We start from the raw sequence: 16,854 nt of genomic DNA, 5'->3' as shown, positions 1-16,854 counted from the left end.
CAAACATTATCGTAAAAAAAAAAAAAAATCAATTTTTTTTTCTTCCCCTAAACTCTGGATGTTTTAACAAATTAACATACACACAAAATTTTAACTTTTTTAAAAGGATATAAATATTAATTTAAACATCTGCCCTGAAAGTACTTCCCCTCTCTTGAAGTCTCCTGTTGCTTGATTCATTCACGTGCCGCTAATACTACAATGACCTTCTGAAGATATAAATGACTGGCCAGTTACACATTTACTCTTATAAAACTGAGTAATTTATTTCAATTTAAAGCACACCCTCTCTAAAAGCAGAGAGATTTATATCACAACACTTCTAGAGGAACAGAATCCATAATATTCCAAGTTCTTTATGTCAACTGTTAATCATCGTCACTTTTGAAAATTATATTTAGTTTGTTGTCTGCCTGTCATTAACTAGAGTCTCTTGTTCCTTTCTTTTCTAGATTAAATAATCCTTCAGGATTCTGCACTGCACTGAAAGATACTTGAAAACTTAATTAAATCAACTATAGATCTTTCCAGAGAAACAGCCAGTTTAAATTCCCACGGCTTGTACTGTATTTTCCAGCTGTAGTTTTCTTCTCCATGCTCCACATTTCTGTAACATGCTCTTCAAAATAGGGGCACCAAAACTACGCATGATATTTCAGTGTGATTCTAAAACAAACATGACCTAATACAAACAGCAGCAGAGCAAAAAACCCTGTCAGTGAGGCTTATTTCAAACCAAGCTCGGATCCCCAATCTGGCTCACTACCGAGCCACAGGCCAGCTGTACTGCCACAAAGACGCTCCCGGGACTTCCAACACTACGGTTGAAAAAAACAGTGACATCCTTGTAAACTTCCAGCACATATTTAAACTGGCAGAGCTAGTTCCAGCGGTTTTTGCTCTCCCTCCCCCTTTCATACGGCGCCAACAGAGTAACTTGTGCCATTATGTGAACTGGCTTGGGAAAAACCACACAGATTGAATTTTTTTTTTTTTTTTTTCTTGCCAGATTGTTTTTGCAGGCGCAGAGTCCCCTGCTCCGCATCCTCTGCGCGGGCACAAGTGCAAATTCAGCAAGGAGCAGCCGAAGGCTGAGGTGGAATGGGGAAGTGGCGATTTAAACACTTATTTGAACAAGCAGCTAGACAGGCGGCCACGCAGCAGGGAGGGGGGCGGCTGGGGCGGGCGGGCGGGCAGGCAGGCAGCGCGGCTGACAAGGCGGCCGCCGCGGCGCTCACAGACCTCACGGAAAACGGTAGAGGATCGCCGGACACTGAACGACAAGCGGCCACCGACCACCTGGGACCGGCAGGACCCCGGTGCTCCGCCGCCCTCCCCCCGCCCGCGAAGCCCCCGGGCAGCCCAGCGAGAGACGCCCGCTCCGCTCCGGCCCGCTCCGCCCCTCACGGCCCCGACAACGGTTGGGACGGACAACAGCCTGGCGCGCGACACGCCGGCACGCGCTCCTCCTCCTCCTCGCGGCGCGCTCACCTTGCTCCGCGTCGCCCCGCCCCGTAACCACACCCGCCGCTCCGCCCCGCCGCGCATGCGCGGCCCGCCGGGGCTGGGGGAGGTTGGCCGCCTCCTCCGCCGCGCATGCGCCCGGCCTGGGTCGTCCTGGCAACGGGACGCGGCGCCAGGCGGGCGTGAGGGTCGTCGTCGCCGCCTCCGCCGCCGGCCCCCGTCATGTCGGAGATCTTGTGCGAGTGGCTGAACGAGGAGGTGAAGCTCTCCCGGAGCGTGGGTGAGTGGGGGGAAGCCCGCTGCGCTGTGAGGGGTCGGGGAGGTCGGGGGGCTGCCGGCTTGCCCGCCAGCGCAGGGGGCTGCCACGGGGTCAGGCCTTCCTCCCGCCGAGGAATTTGGGGGGTTCCCTGGGGCCCTACTCCCGCTGATCTACCCATGGGCCCTCCCGCTTCCTCCCGTCCAGGTACCTCCTCAGGTACATTTTCCGTCTTTATGCGCAAGACAGTGATTTTCCAGGTGAAGTTAGTTCTCCAGGCGCAAGTGCTCTCAGGAGACACGAGGAGCTCAAACTTCACCTGCTAATCGGGACTCCAGGGGATAAAAATATTTTAATATGTTTGCAAAGCAGTGCTTTGTTTTGAATGGCAGGTGTTGTGCTGGCTTTGGAGAAGCATTTGTTCTGCAGGGAGGGGACAACTGTCCATGGATGAGAAACACATTAGATCTAGCTTTGTTTTCTTTTGCATTTTTTAGGGAAAATTTAGTAATTACCATTTATAGATATTGCTACCATCTTAATGACGATTATGACAGTGTTTTATTTTAACACTGAAAATGAGAATTAAATTACTACCTAAAGTTTATGTTGCAAAATAACTACACTGAAAGCAGATTTACTTATGACTTGAAAACTAGTTACAGCTAAATCAATCTCCTAAAATTCCTCTGAATTATTTAACAAAGTTTGACCTTAATTTTGTTATAAAAATAATGAGTTGTATTAAGATGAATGTATGCATTCCTTTAATTATCTTTTTTTTTTTAAAAAAAAAACCCAACAAACCAACCAAACAACAAAAAACCATACTTAGTTCCAGGATCATTTTCAGAAGAGTTTTCTACTGGCTACCTGCTAGGAGAACTTCTACACAAATATGGTCTTCAAGATGACTTTAATCAATTTTCACAGAGCAGGTTAGTACATATGGATAACATGTCTCTTAGAGAAATTAGACAAAATATTTCTAAGTTAGGATTTGCTAATGCAGAGTAGGAAAGATGTCTAAAACTTACCAAGATTTGATACATTTATTGGTAAATCAAAAGCTACTTATATTTTACACACAGATTAGCTTTATATTTACAGAAAGTTTGATCATACTACTTCAAGAAAATTATGCATTTTGATTGTAACTACCATAGTAGCAAGTTAGACCAAAATCTCAACAAATCCTTCAATGATGTCTAAGATTGGAGGTACTGACACTGTCCCCATGAGCTGTGTAGAGCCAGGAATCCAGGGGTGTGGTGTGGTGGTGACCATTACATCTTCACTAAAATGAAAACGGTGGATGTAAATTGTGAGGTTCTGTGTGAATCCTTGGCAGAAGATCATATAAGAATTTGTGAGTTTACAAGTAAACTGGTGTAATATCCACAATGAAGAACAGAAACAGGAAGGTGAAAGGTCTGTGCAGATCTGTGAGCCTTGTTGGTGCAGTTCATGGGGTTCCTTGGCTTATGCTCCATTTTATTAGACCTTGGTACACATACATATCAAGTGTGCCAGGCTGTACATCCTCTTTCTGGTTCTTCTGAACCTCTTTTTTATGTTCTTTAAGCTTCTCATTTATTCATATCCTTTCCTATCCAAGTCCCACCGACTTGTAGGAGAGCAGCTTGAGCACAACTAACAAAGGCAGTCAACAAACACAGCAGTTTTGCACAGCAGATTTTAGGCTCCACGTCTAGGACTTCTATATCTCTCATGAATTTCCAGGATCATTGGAAAACTCTGGTTGACTCTTTGAGGAACGTTAGAGTGCCTGCTGCTCCTGGGAAAGGATAGCTTCAGGAGGCTTCACTTCTAGGAATCTCTAGCAGCTTCTAACAAGTTCTGTGAACTCTTCCTGATAAAAGGGTGCTTTGAGCTCTTGTCTTTAGCTGGCTTCTGATTAGGGAGGTGCAATTAGTGAACATGCACTTCAGCAGGTGAAAGAAGAGGTTAGAAACTCTGCTGAGACAGTGTATGCATGCTTAGCAAAGGTGGTGAAGCATGACAGGGCATGTTCCCCAGTACCCACTGGATCAACTACTCAGAATGTCAGAGGCCTCAACTCAGGTTACTCCCCAGAGAAAGGAGGCAATTCTCCATGTCTCCGGCTGAAGGTATGCACAGAATGTTTACTTAGCCTTAGGCATGGGGAGGTCATGCTTGTGGCGGATCTGAGTCATGAAGTCAAGCTGTTGCAGAAGGATGTCAGTAGACTGCACAGATGATGAAAAGGAAATTGAATCTTCTCTGAGACATTGCAGATACAGGAACCTGAACCCACAGCTATGCCAAGGGAGAGGCAGGCAGAATCTGTGCTTCTTGGGTTGTGAAAAGGAGGTGACTGGCAGCTTGTGACTTCTGGCAAGAGAAAGAAGGTTCTTGCTTCACCTGCTGATCTGCAGCTGCAGAACAGGTTCATTGCCTTGGTAGCAGATGAGAGGCTAGTGTCTCTGTGCAAGAAAGCATCTGAGCTGGTGAATTCTGAACTCCACAGGAGCACCAGGAGGAAAAGGTGAGTGATAGTAGTGGCAGACTTTCTCCTGCAGGAATTGGAGCTGATCTCACATGCTAGCCAGGGAGGCTTGCTGCTTGCTGGGGGACAGGTCCAGGACTGCAGAGGCTTGTCCAGCCCTTGCACTGTTACCCCTGCTCCTTTCCTATGTGAGCGCCAAGGATACTGCCAGAGAGACCTAGAGCATATCAAGAGTGGCTCTGGAGGCAAAAGTCAAAGGCATGGGAGCCCAGATATTTTTTTCCTCAATTCTGCTGGTGAGGTGGAAGAGCTTGATGAGGAGCAGATGGATTCTGCAGGTCAACAAGTGTTTGTGCAGCTGCTGTCAACAGCAGGGATTTGTTTTTTGCAGTCGTGGGATCCTCTTTGAAGTTGGAGGACTTCTAGGAAGAGATGGGATCCACCTGACCAAGTTGGGCAAAAGCATCTTTGCCAGTAGGCTGGCAAACCTGGTGAGCATAGCTTTAAACTAGGAATGAGGGAAGAAGGAGACGATTACTGTCAAACAAGTGAGGAAGTGATGGCCTAGACTGGCAAGCAAGAGGAGGAGGGTGATGTGAATAAGAAGAGCAAAACAGTGCAGAAGGCTGCCCACCCCAAATGTATGTACGCAATTAAGGAACTGCTGAGAAGACGGCATTATGGGAGAAACATTTGCTCTTTTTCTAGTGAATCAACACAACTGCCTGCCTCCCTGAAGTGCCTGTATACTAATGCATGCAGTATGGGGATCAAACAGGAGGAATTAGAAGCCTGTGTGCAGTTGCAGGACTGCAGTATCATTGGAATCACAGAGAGGCAGTGGGAAAGCTCACACAACTGGAGTGCTGCCATGGCTGGATATAGGCACTTTGGGATGGACAGGATGGGCAGGTGAAGAGGAGGTGCTGCCCTTTATATGAGAGAGTAGAGAAAATGCATGGATCTCTGCCTTGGGATGGATGATGACCAGTTAAGACCTTATGAGTTAGGAATAGAGGAAAGACCAAACTGGGTGATGCTGTGATGACTGTTTGCCACAGATCAGTTGAGCAGGAAGAAGTATATAAGGTTTTCTTGAGACAACTGGAAGATTTCTCATTTTCACAAATTTCAGTCTGAATGGGAAACTTGAATGAAGTTGGTATCCACCAGAAGAGAAACACCACCAGGTGCAAGCAATCCAAGAGGTTACTGGAGAGCATTGATAACTTCCTGAGAAAAGTGATTGAGGACCTGAAAAGGGGAGATGTTCCACTAAACCTAGTATGTACAAACAAGGGAGGTTCAGCGCAGCATTGACTGCAGTGACCATGAGATGGTGGAGTTCATGATCTTGAGAGGAGCGAACAGCCTAAATAGCAACATCACAACCCTAGACTTCAAGAGAGCAGACTTTGCCTTGTTCAGGGATCTGCTTGCAATAATCCTATGTAAAATGGACCTGGAGATAAGAAGTCTCCAAGACAGCTGATTGATTTTTTTTTTTCTTTTTTTAAATTATTTTTTCTTCCAAGGATCATCTCCTCCAAGAATAATCCATCTCAATGTGAATAAAACTGAACAAAGGCAGCAGGAGGCATAAATGGAAGAATAAGGTGCTACTGACAAAACTCAAACATAAAAAGGAAGAATACAAGATATGAAAGCAGGGTCAGTCAACACAGGAGGGACACAGAGACACTGAGTATGAAGGCATGGCTCTAGGAAAGCCAATGCCCATTAGGAGTCAAAACTGGTGAGAGACATGGAGGGCAACCAGAAGGGCTCTTACAAGTATCTCCACAGCAAAAGGAAGGCTAGAGAAAACATGAGGCTACTGCTGACTGGGGCACAGGACCCAGTGGAAAAAACACATCAGTGCTTACATTGAGGAAAACACTACTTGTGCTCCCGAATTTTTTTAGCATTCTTCCCAGGGCTCTGAAATCTCTTTTGATTGACCTTAGACTTTTTGTTGCAATATCATTTGTATGGACGTGAAAGAGCGGGAACGGGTGGTAGCCTGAAGGTTGTACTAGGCTCTTCAGTCTTGTGATGATGTGCCTAATTTGGGCCCCAGGGAGGCAGCAAACTTCCCTGAAAAGAGGGTTCAGCCTACAAACAGATGCTTCTATTCCACTCAGTAGGGAATCACCAATGACCATTACTCACCGTTGTTTCTTCTCGGTGCTGGTCTTAATGCAGGTTTTTTTGTGAAGGGTTGGTCTTTCTGACCTTGGCAAGAATGCTTGAGCAGTTCCTCCTCTATCTCATTGTGTGCTTCGTCCACCACACCCAAGGCCTTGTACCTATTCTGTAATGGATTTCTCTTACCACTCCATGCTGAACCTTCTTTCACCCCTCCTCATGCCTTGTGACGCTGCCTGCCTCCTTGCACAAAGCAGATGCGGGACCTGCCTCTGTAGTGGCCATGCTGAGTTGGCTTCCATGCATCATAGATGGCATAATCCATTGATCAGTCTCCCTCTCAGATCTTGAATACTCCTCAGTCAGCCATGCAAAAGGCTGAGGTACTTAATGCCTTCTCTGCCTTTGTCTACTCTACTGCTAAAACTTGCAGTCAGAAATCCCAAGCCCCTGAGACTAGCAGGAAAGTCTGCAAGAAAGGCTTGCAAGAGGCTTGCAAGAGGCTTTCAGAGGCTTGCAGAGGCTTGGTGGAGGAGGATCAGCTAAAGGGGCATTTAAATACATTGGAAATACACAAATCCGTGGGACTTCATGGCATATACCCACACATGCTCAGGAACTGGCCAATGTGGTTACTAAGCCATTCTTAATAGTCTTGGCAAGGTCCTGGTGAGTGGGGAGATTCCTAGGATTAGAAGAATGCAACCGCCACTCCTCTTCTCAAGGAAAGCAAGAGGGGGGAATTGGGAATGTACAAGCCAGTCAGCCTCACCACAGTCCCTAGGAACTGATGGAACAAATAAGCATGGAAACCATTTCCAAGAATATTACGGACAAGAAGACGACCGGGAGTTGTCAGCATGGATTTATGAAGGGGAAGTCATGCCCGACTATGCTGACAACCTTCTACAATGAGGCGGCGAGCTCAGTGATTGAGAGAGGATCAGTGTATGTCATTTACATTGACTTCTGATACTGTCTTCCTTAACGTCCTCATAGACAAACTGATGAAGTACAGACTGGGTAAGTGGACACTGAGGTCGACTGAAAACTGGCTGAACTGCCAGGCTCAAGGGGTTGTGATCAGCAGTGTGAAGGCCAGCTGACGATCAGTGATCAGTGGTGTAGCCCAAGCGCTGATTGTGAGACCAATACCGCTTAACATCTTCATTAACAACCTGCGTGATTGAGACAGAGTGCATCCTCATCAAGTTTGCAGACGACACAAAACTGGAAGGAGTGTATGATACACCAGATGGTTGTGCTGCCCTTCAGAGGGACCTTGATGGGCTGGAGAAAAGGGCTGACAGGGATCTCATGAAGTTCAGCAAAGGGAAATGCAAAGTCCTGCATCTGGTGTGGAAAACCCCATGCCTTCAGTACCAGGTGGGGGTCAACTGTCTTTAAAGCAGCTGCGGAGAGAAGGGCTTGGAGGCCCTGGAGGAGAACAAGCTGACCATGAGCAAGCCCTTGCTCTTTGCCCTTGCAGCAAAGAAGGCCAGCAGCATCCTGGATCACAATAAGAAGATTTGGCACTGCTGAGACCATATCTGGAGTGCTGTGTCCTGTTTGGGACTCCCCAGTGCAAGAAGGACATGGATGTATCGGAGCAGGTCCAGAGAAAGGCCCTGACAAGTATTGTTCTGGCCGTATCTGGCATATAAGATGGAGATAAGTGTATGTGGTGTTTTTTACCACGGTACTCCAGAACTATGTAAAGATAATTTGATGTTTTCACTTTTCTTCATTACTTTCCTTTTAATAATTACCAATATTGATATTTTGAAAACTATCAAGAATTGAGGCAATGTTTTCTCAATTCTAAGATATTTTTTCTACACATTAAATCAATTATTACTCTCTAAAAGTCATTGTATGGTCCTGGAATCCTGCAAGAACCCGTAGCTGTATCTATAAACTAATACTTTAAAATTTGGAGAGTGCTATTAAGGAAAAGCATATTATTCATGGATGATTTGGTAAGTTGACATCACTTTAATATGTTTTAGCACAGGCCACGGCAAGATCATACGTGTTGGGGTGGTGGTGGGACAAATGTATATTCTTTTTTTAAGATAGGTAATGGTAATTTAGAAGGCACTGACAGAAAAGATTGTGGGGTCATTGCGACTAAGTAGTCAAGGTCTACTTAACTATATTAGTTGCTTACGTTGCACAGTTTTTGGAAATATAAGCAAGGGAGTAATAATTGAGAAAGTGATACTACTTTTTTAAAAGGATTATTACTGGAAAATTTTTTCCAGTTTGTCTCTCCATATTTGAAAAATAACATATTGTAGTTTTCCCTGAACTCTTGCAATGATCTTGAAATCAGATTTACATCATCTTTGTATTATGATGCAAGGTTAAGAAATTCCATCATATCTGAATCCAGAACAAAAAGTTAAGAGGTGATAACACCACAGCTTCTCAATGCACATGAGATGATTTCTGACAATAGGACTCACCTTAACCTTGACTTAATGGCAGAAAAATGATCAGTAGTTGCAAGCTGCAGTTGTATATAATTATGTAAGAAAGAAGGTGTGGACTATTATAATGAAAATAATGAGCTCCTGGACTCATTCAATAAGGTGAATACTGTGTTACCAGAAGGTCTTAAGTTAAAGTTGGACATTTTTTGTAGAATTATGCTGTAGTTCGGCTGACCTCAAAAGCTTGTTGGTTCATGTGAAGGAACTATTGTGAACTCAAGTGACAAAGCAGTATGGAAAGCATGATTTTGTGACTCAGGTTGAAGTTATGTATTTGTTGGATGAAATTTCATGTGTTAATTGTGATGCACTAATAATTTATTGTTATTGGGTTTTGGTCTGTGTATCTATTGATCTTGAGTGCTTCCACAGGAGAATCTACATATCAAGAGAAATATTAATCTGCAATCCTCTATTTCAGTTTTGAATGTAAATTGCTCATTGAGACCATAGCCTTTGTTTTCAATACTACTCCAACCCATGTGTTCATTTACTCTTATTGGAGAGGAAATATGACAAAGTGTTGTGAGGGTTAATAGATTATGTAGACTTTTTTAATAATTTCCTATATTTTGGCTGGTTAGACCTCAAGTGGATTGACACAGTTAATATACAAACTTCATTCTAACTCTTTGTACTGTCTGTGGATGGTATACAGTTAGCTGCAATTAGGTTAAACTTTTGCTGTCAGATGCACTTTGTATGTACATGTATCAAGATTTATACAACCCAATGTGTTCTCTATTTTTTCCAAAAGTTTTGCCTAGTAGACCAACGCAGTTACATGTACTGCTGTATAAAACCTAAGCCAAAGTGTGTATCACATTACTTTATGGAAGTCCTCTGTGTTTTTTTCTACCCTCCTGTCTTAGTATGAGATAAATGTTATGACCATACTTATTGCAGCAAGTTGGAATTGAAAATAAGTTTACTTTTCTAATTTTTTTGTTGTTGTTTTTAATCATATAGGGTTACAAATGCAAAACTTAACAATTTTTTTCGCCTGGAGCCAACACTTCACCTCCTTGGTGTACAGTTTAATGAGAATGTGGCCCAAGACATCATGACAGGACAGCATGGGGCTGCAACAAAGCTTTTATATGAATTGTATATTGCTTTAGAAAAAAAGAGAAAGACAAAGCTCACTGGAGTAGCCATGGAAGGAATGAGACCTGCAACAACTGCAAAGCTTAAGTCTATTGAAAGTGTTTTGTATCGAGAGGTAATCAACTATGCCTATTTTGTATAAATACATAGGAAAAAAGGTAGCATACCTCTCAAGCATGTTGCATGCTTTCCCTCCCCACTTTTTAAATCTCCTATTCAAAACCCAAAAAGGAGTCCTTTGCTATGTCTTATACATAGACAGTGGGATTGCACAGTTTATGTGTGACTCATTGATTATCTGTGTTTTGTGTTCCTATGTTTTGGGTCGTTCTGTGTTACCTGCTCTGTTTTTAAGCTTTCTCCAGACTTAAAATACATATAGAAAAAAGGCTACTAGTTGTTCAACAGCTGCTGTTTTACTCATTTGATCAGTACAGATTGCAGAATGCAGTGTGGTATAGGTAGCAACTTAGACTAATTTTCCCCCCAGGAAACCTATTTATAACTGTTGAGTTTTATGCCACAGGGGTTTGGTTCCTTCTGTCGTCTCTCCATATGTCTATACTACACTCCAGCCTGCAATAACCATATGCTGAATAATACGAAGAGGAAAAAACAAAAAGGAAAGAAAGTGTCTAAGAGGAAGTCAGTATTGAAATAGTAGATTCTGTTAAGGATGTTCTTCTTGACTTCAACAGTAATGCTAAGCATGTGCAGACCATAATTTGTTACCAGGATGAGCAATCTTTAAGAATCTATACATTATGAATTGAATTCAGCTGGGTGAAATCTCACATTTTTTTCTGGCACATTTCCTCAAAAATAGTCTGCAAGCAGAAAGTTTACCTAAGCATGCAAGGATAGTACCAAACAGTCAAAACATCCCTTCACCTATAAAGGGATAGCTTAAAGAAGATAAGGCAACTGAGAGTATCTCCTGTCAATAGATACGTTCAGAATGGCATTTGAATTGTAGAATGGATGATGTTAGAAGGGGCCTCTGGAGGTCACTTAATCCACCCCCCCTGCTCTAAGCAAAGTGAACTAGAACAGGTTGCTCAGGGCCTTGTTCAGTTGGGTTTTGAATATCTCCAAAGGTGAAGACATCACAGCCTGTCTGGGCAAATTTTTTATCACCCTTTCGCTATTATTTTTTTCCTTATGTTTAAGTTGTATGTTCTGTATTTCATTTGAATAGACTAGAACCAAATAGTTCCAGTTGGAAGGGACCTACAACCATCATGTAGTCCAACTGCCTGACCCCTTTAGAGCTGACCAAAAGTTAAACCATGTCCAAATGCCTCTGAAACACTGACAGGCTTTAGGGCAACAACCACCTGTGTAAGAAGCCAGTTCCAGTGTGTAACTACCCTCTTGGTAAAGAAATGCTTCCTAATGTCCAGTCTAAAGCTCCCCTGGTACAGATTTGAATCATTCCAACATGTCCTGCCACTGGATGCCAGGGAGAAGAGCTCAGCACCTCCCTCTCCGTGTCCCCTCTTCAGGAAGGTGTAGAGAGCAATGAGGTCACCCCTCAGTCTCCTTTTCTCCAAACTAAACAAAATCTGGCACTGTTCAAGTTCAAATCTGCATGTACTTTTCAATGCAGCTAGTCCTGTTTTTCTGAAGAATATTCGGTCATGTTTAGATGTTGTTCTGTATACATTAATACGGGAAAACACAGTTTGAAATTACTATTGCAAAATTATCATATTTAAATATATGTCTTACTGTTTCTGACTCTTTATTGCTTGATGTTTAATTTTAGCATTTGAAAACTTTAACACCACGTCAGGCTGATTTGCAACTACAGCAGATTTCAGAGCATTTTGAAATAAAATCTAAGGCAACAGAAGATAAAATAGCTCGTATACATATTGCAGAAGAAAAGAAAGTTCAGAAGCTCCAACAGGAGCAAAGAGCCCAAGACACTGAAAAGGTCACTACTTACTTTTTATAGATTTATGAAGAAGTATTTTCTCAAGGTCACTTATATAGTAAGTTAGTTAAAGCCAGTGGGAATGTTTGTTAATTCTGTGCTACGCTGTCACGCTTATACAAAAACCAAGAAAAGGAGTATGAATGGCAATCTAAAGCCAATAGAAAGATATAGATACAAAGCCAATATACTGTTATAAGACCCTTAAAACCATTAATATTTTAAAATCACTTAATGTTAAGTTGAGAATATTTGTGTCTTGTCATACATAGAAAATATTTATAGATTTGAAGACGAAGTGTAAATTTCACAACTGTATGTGTTTAAGAAATCCTTGTAAAGGGTTTTCTTCGTTTGTGAAGAGAAGATGAAGCATTGTTCAAAAGACACAGGGAAGGGGACCAATAGTGGGTATGGCCTCAGAACATTGTGCAGTTCTGTGTAGCTGTTCTGATAAAGTAAAAACGAGGAACTAATTTCTTAAGGTATGGCAATACTCATCCAAAGTACAGCCTGTAGGTTGTATAGAGGAACTGGCCAGCTGTCCAAGGGTTTTTGAACCACAATGAAAGTGAAGTTAACTAATTTGAGATGTATTTTATGTAGCTAATTAAAGGGAGAGAGTCTTGCTGTGGTTATTTAGCTGTTCTTTTGCCACTGCATGAACAAGAATGAAAAAAAAAGAAGTCCCTTCATGTAGTTAGAAAAGAAAATGCAAGCAATATCCAAAATATTCAAAATAAAACTTTAGAAGAAAATTTATTAATATCTTATTTGGTATGTTATGTATTTAAGTTTTAACTATCTTTGTGTCTGCAAGAAACCTTTTTTTCCCACTCAGTTCCACCTTTAGCTGCATGTATATGTAGTGCATTTTTAACTATTGTAATTTAAATGTTTTTTACTTCTTGATCATCTGAGACTCATTGTTCAGCAATAATATTACCTAATGGTTATCTCTGTCTCTGTACCAGGAAACTGCTATTTTCAGTTTCTGTGCTGAATTCTAACCTGAAACAGATACCATACTAGAGCTAAAATTTACTACAAGCCCTTAAATGCCTATTAGGTTCTGACCATAAACTGATTTTCTTTACGGATGTGCTGCTATTGCACCACAGTATTTGTTAATGCAGGCATAGCATATATAAATATACTAATTTCCGATAAAGGTACTTAAAATATGTATGTTCATCTTTGGATATTGTGAACATATACTAGCATATTGCTGTCAAATTATTCAGAATGTAGAATGATACTTTAATTTAAAATGCATTTTAGAGCATCTAACTCTTGATATAAAAATGGTGATTTATGAGTACAGTGGCTGAGAGTATTCACAGGTTTAACTGTGGACAAAAGATAAAGAATTTTTTGCTTTCATGGCATTTTAGTGATCCACTTAAAAAAAAAAAAAAAAAAAAAAAGAAAGAAAGAAAACTCTTTTGCTCAAACCTGGAGCCTGATAAACTCTTATAGTTTCTTCCTGGAAGATTTTTTTCTTTATGGCTTAATTACTTTTACTTCATAAATGTATAGGTAGTTTAGGGCCATATGGTGTATTTTGTTTCAACTCAAGTATCTGAACACAAGATCTTGAATATTCAGCAACATATAGGAAGAAGAAGACAAAATGAAATAATGGCCAGGATTCAAGCAGCCATTATACAGATTCCAAAGCCACCACCAAGCCACACCATAAAAGCTATTGAAGCCAAAAAATTCTTACAGAAGAAAAGAGAAGCAGAGGTAACTATCATCTGTATTAGTTTAATGTTAATTACATGAACTTGCAAAACATATGGTTTCTAGGGGCTTACACTTACAAATACTGTACTTGCACCATCCAAAAGCTGATGAGGTAACAGTTAAAATGATATACTCGATTCAACCAGTGAAAATTAAGCTAAATATTAATATGATTATGATTTTACATTTGTTACTTAGTAAAAATTTGGTTTGATGTAAGAGAAAGTTCTTGTCGAAAAAATACCATAGGTAGGTACTAATTTAATTGCTGTTAGCTTCTATTCTACTGACTAGAATATGTGAAATAAAAGCATTAATGTTCCCTTCTCATTTGTGCATGATGAAGTTTTGCACCATAATATATGAAATCTTCTGTTACACACTATAGAACTCTATCAAAAATGTTAGTAACAACTGAAATTGACAATAGTCTTAGATCAACTCAAGAGATGATGTCAATGCAGGAAAAAAATAAAATTCTGTATTATCTAGTGCTGAAGAGTACTTGGACTGTAACCTTACCATTCATGGATTGTATTGTCATCAGGAGTACAAATATTATCCATTTTTACAACTGCACAACTGTGACAGATGCATTTAAATGTAGAGCGTAGGGACATAGTTGCTTGAGTAACTACCAGGGATAAATTCAAGCTACTAAATCTAAAGCAGATCATAGCTCAGAATATCTTGTTTCAGATCCCTGAATGGTGGGAATTATATAAACTGCTATAGTCCTATGTAAAATTAGAATTATCCTGCAGAATTAATATCTGCAAAATCTTCGTATTTTCTGGCTGTTGGACATAGGTATAGCTAGGAAAAGGGAAAGGGGGAAGGAAATGAAAAGTAGAAGACGAAAATGGTCTTGCCATGTTTTCTTGATCTACCTGGTGCTTAAAATATTTTCAGTGTAAACATTTCTGTTGTACTAACATGACTTAAAAATAATCCCCTAATACTTGGTCTGTCGAACCTTCCTTCTAATGCTTTGTGAAGAGAAAAGGAACATTAAATTTTGTATTATTTCTTCAGGATACGTACAAGGAGATTAAAAAGTTTGAGAAGTCTATGGCAGGAAATACCTCTGCAATAGTCACTGACAGGTAATATTTGGATATTGGATTGTTAAGATTAGACAGGATCCTACCTCAGGTGCCTACTATCTATGTAGACAGATACTTAAGGAAAGTGTAATGGTTTGTTTAGTTTAAACTGTGGTTGTCCTTTGAGTGATTGTCCCACTATAGCACTGCAAATATTCCAGCTCCAGCACCCTTACAGTGTTTTTACCTTACTTTTAGTCAGTAGGGATGTCTCAAGCTTCCTTCTCTCCTTTTTGCCATATATGCAGCAACGGAGGACACAAAGTGCGTTTCTTCTCTGTTCATTTCAGTCATTGTGTCTTTAAGGCCAGTCAGACTTGCAGAGACATGAGAGTGGTTGTGGATGTACATACACAGTAACACATTTCAAACAAAATGGAGAGAAATAATCTTTCTCCTTAGACTTATCTGTATGTTGATTTTTTGTGAATAATTTTAAGTAATAGTCATTCTGTCACCTTTAGTGATATGTATACCATACTCAGAAGAGGTGGCACTCATGCATACTGTTGGGGATACTTGTGTGTAAACAACCTGTGATTAATGACTCTGAAAAACTGCACTCAAACGGTATGGATATATTGAAGAGTAACCCATCTTTCTTTGATATTCTGTGAGCCTTCCTAATTTCCTGTTTCTGCAGAATTTGACTTCGTATTAGCAAAAAAGCTAATTGACTGTTGGCTCAAGTCAGTGCTGGAGCCCTCGCCTGGACTTAGCGGTCATTGTGGGGCACAAGAGCATCAAGAAGTAGCAACAGTGCCCTCAGAAAGTGCTGCTGTGCGTTTGACAGACTTGCATATAACTATACAGATATCTGTATGAAAACATCTCCAAGAACCATAATTCCTATAAAGTCAGTGATTTTTTTCTTTTTAATCTTTTCAATCAGCGATATACAAGAATCATTGCAAACACAGACGTTGCAAGAAACAACTCTAGAAACTACAGCACAGACTGCTACTGAGCTGTTAAATATTTATTCAGATGATGAGTATATAAGGAAAATTCAAAAACGTTTAGAGGAAGATATGTTTGCTAGAGAACAACGTGAAAAAAGACGACGAAAAATGCTAATGGAACAGTTAATAGCACATGAAGCTGAAGAGGTGAGAAAATGTATGCTGAAGTACATAACCCATGCACAATTAGTAACATAAAAATTTGCTTACAAATATAAAAGAAGAGGATTTTTGGAGGGTTGAATAAAACTTGGAGGGGATAAAGGGAGGTATATACACTTATCTCTGGAAATAACTTTTATGCCAACTGTTGTCTTTCCTTGAAAAATATGGAAGGTTGTCCATTCTTTCTTGCTACCTTTATGTCATACTTTATCCTTATAAATCATAAAGGATCAAATGAAGGCAGCAGAGCTAAGATTACTAAGAATCAGTTAAGACATGCCTTTTGATCCTCCCCAACAAAGTTGAACTTTAAATAATGAAAATGTATGCTTGTTATGAAGAAGATACTTATTAAAAAACAACAAACATGGCATTGCTTGGTTGAAAACCTGTATTTACAAATGTGTCATGTAAAGTTTTGGATGAATTCTGAAATGGTTGTGCTGGGTGATATGAAGAAGCAAAACACTTATTTTTCAGATCAGAGCTTTGATTTTTGATGTGTTATGGAATAGAAGATGTTTCTCTGGAGGATGTCTGTGTTGTGTCTGGAAACAGATGTTGCAGGTTATTCCATTTGAATCCCATTAGTAAAGCACAAGGCTTTTCAGATTCCTCCTCAGACACTCATTCAAAATGCAGCTCCTGAGATTACTGACTTCATGGATCTTCTCTACCAAAATAGAACCTTGTAACTTACTGGGTGTCTGTGATTTCTAGTTATCTTTTATCTTAGTATGGCACTGTGAGTCCTTAGCTTAGATCATATGGGCTGAAGCCAGTATAGCTGAGCATGTCCCCACTGCTGTTGTGTAATAATAGCACTTCAGATGTATGGCATTTCTGAAAGGGAAAAATATGACATTTTTATATATATATATATACACACATGTATATATCTTTATGTGTGTATGTGTGTGTGTATATGTCTTTTTTAATATGTATATATACTTTTTTATATATATATGTATA

General features: G+C 40.6%; 1 protein-coding gene across 1 annotated transcript in view; it reads left to right on the top strand.

The window, feature by feature from the left end:
- The first annotated feature begins 1,624 nt into the window (after positions 1-1,624).
- Positions 1,625-16,854, top strand: part of SPEF2 (sperm flagellar 2) — a 69,689-nt gene continuing 54,459 nt past the window's right edge. The window contains exons 1-7 of the mRNA XM_054185793.1: positions 1,625-1,744; positions 2,556-2,658; positions 9,824-10,076; positions 11,730-11,900; positions 13,509-13,649; positions 14,685-14,755; positions 15,648-15,864. Of these exons, the coding sequence (XP_054041768.1) occupies positions 1,687-1,744; positions 2,556-2,658; positions 9,824-10,076; positions 11,730-11,900; positions 13,509-13,649; positions 14,685-14,755; positions 15,648-15,864 (1,014 nt within the window). The 5' untranslated portion in view covers positions 1,625-1,686. The remainder of the gene's footprint in view (positions 1,745-2,555; positions 2,659-9,823; positions 10,077-11,729; positions 11,901-13,508; positions 13,650-14,684; positions 14,756-15,647; positions 15,865-16,854) is intronic.

The sequence above is a fragment of the Rissa tridactyla genome, chromosome Z (assembly GCF_028500815.1).
Source record: "Rissa tridactyla isolate bRisTri1 chromosome Z, bRisTri1.patW.cur.20221130, whole genome shotgun sequence".
Classification (NCBI taxonomy): domain Eukaryota; kingdom Metazoa; phylum Chordata; class Aves; order Charadriiformes; family Laridae; genus Rissa; species Rissa tridactyla.
The sequence above is the reverse complement of the archived record's forward strand: the minus strand, read 5'-3'. Positions and strand labels throughout refer to the sequence as shown.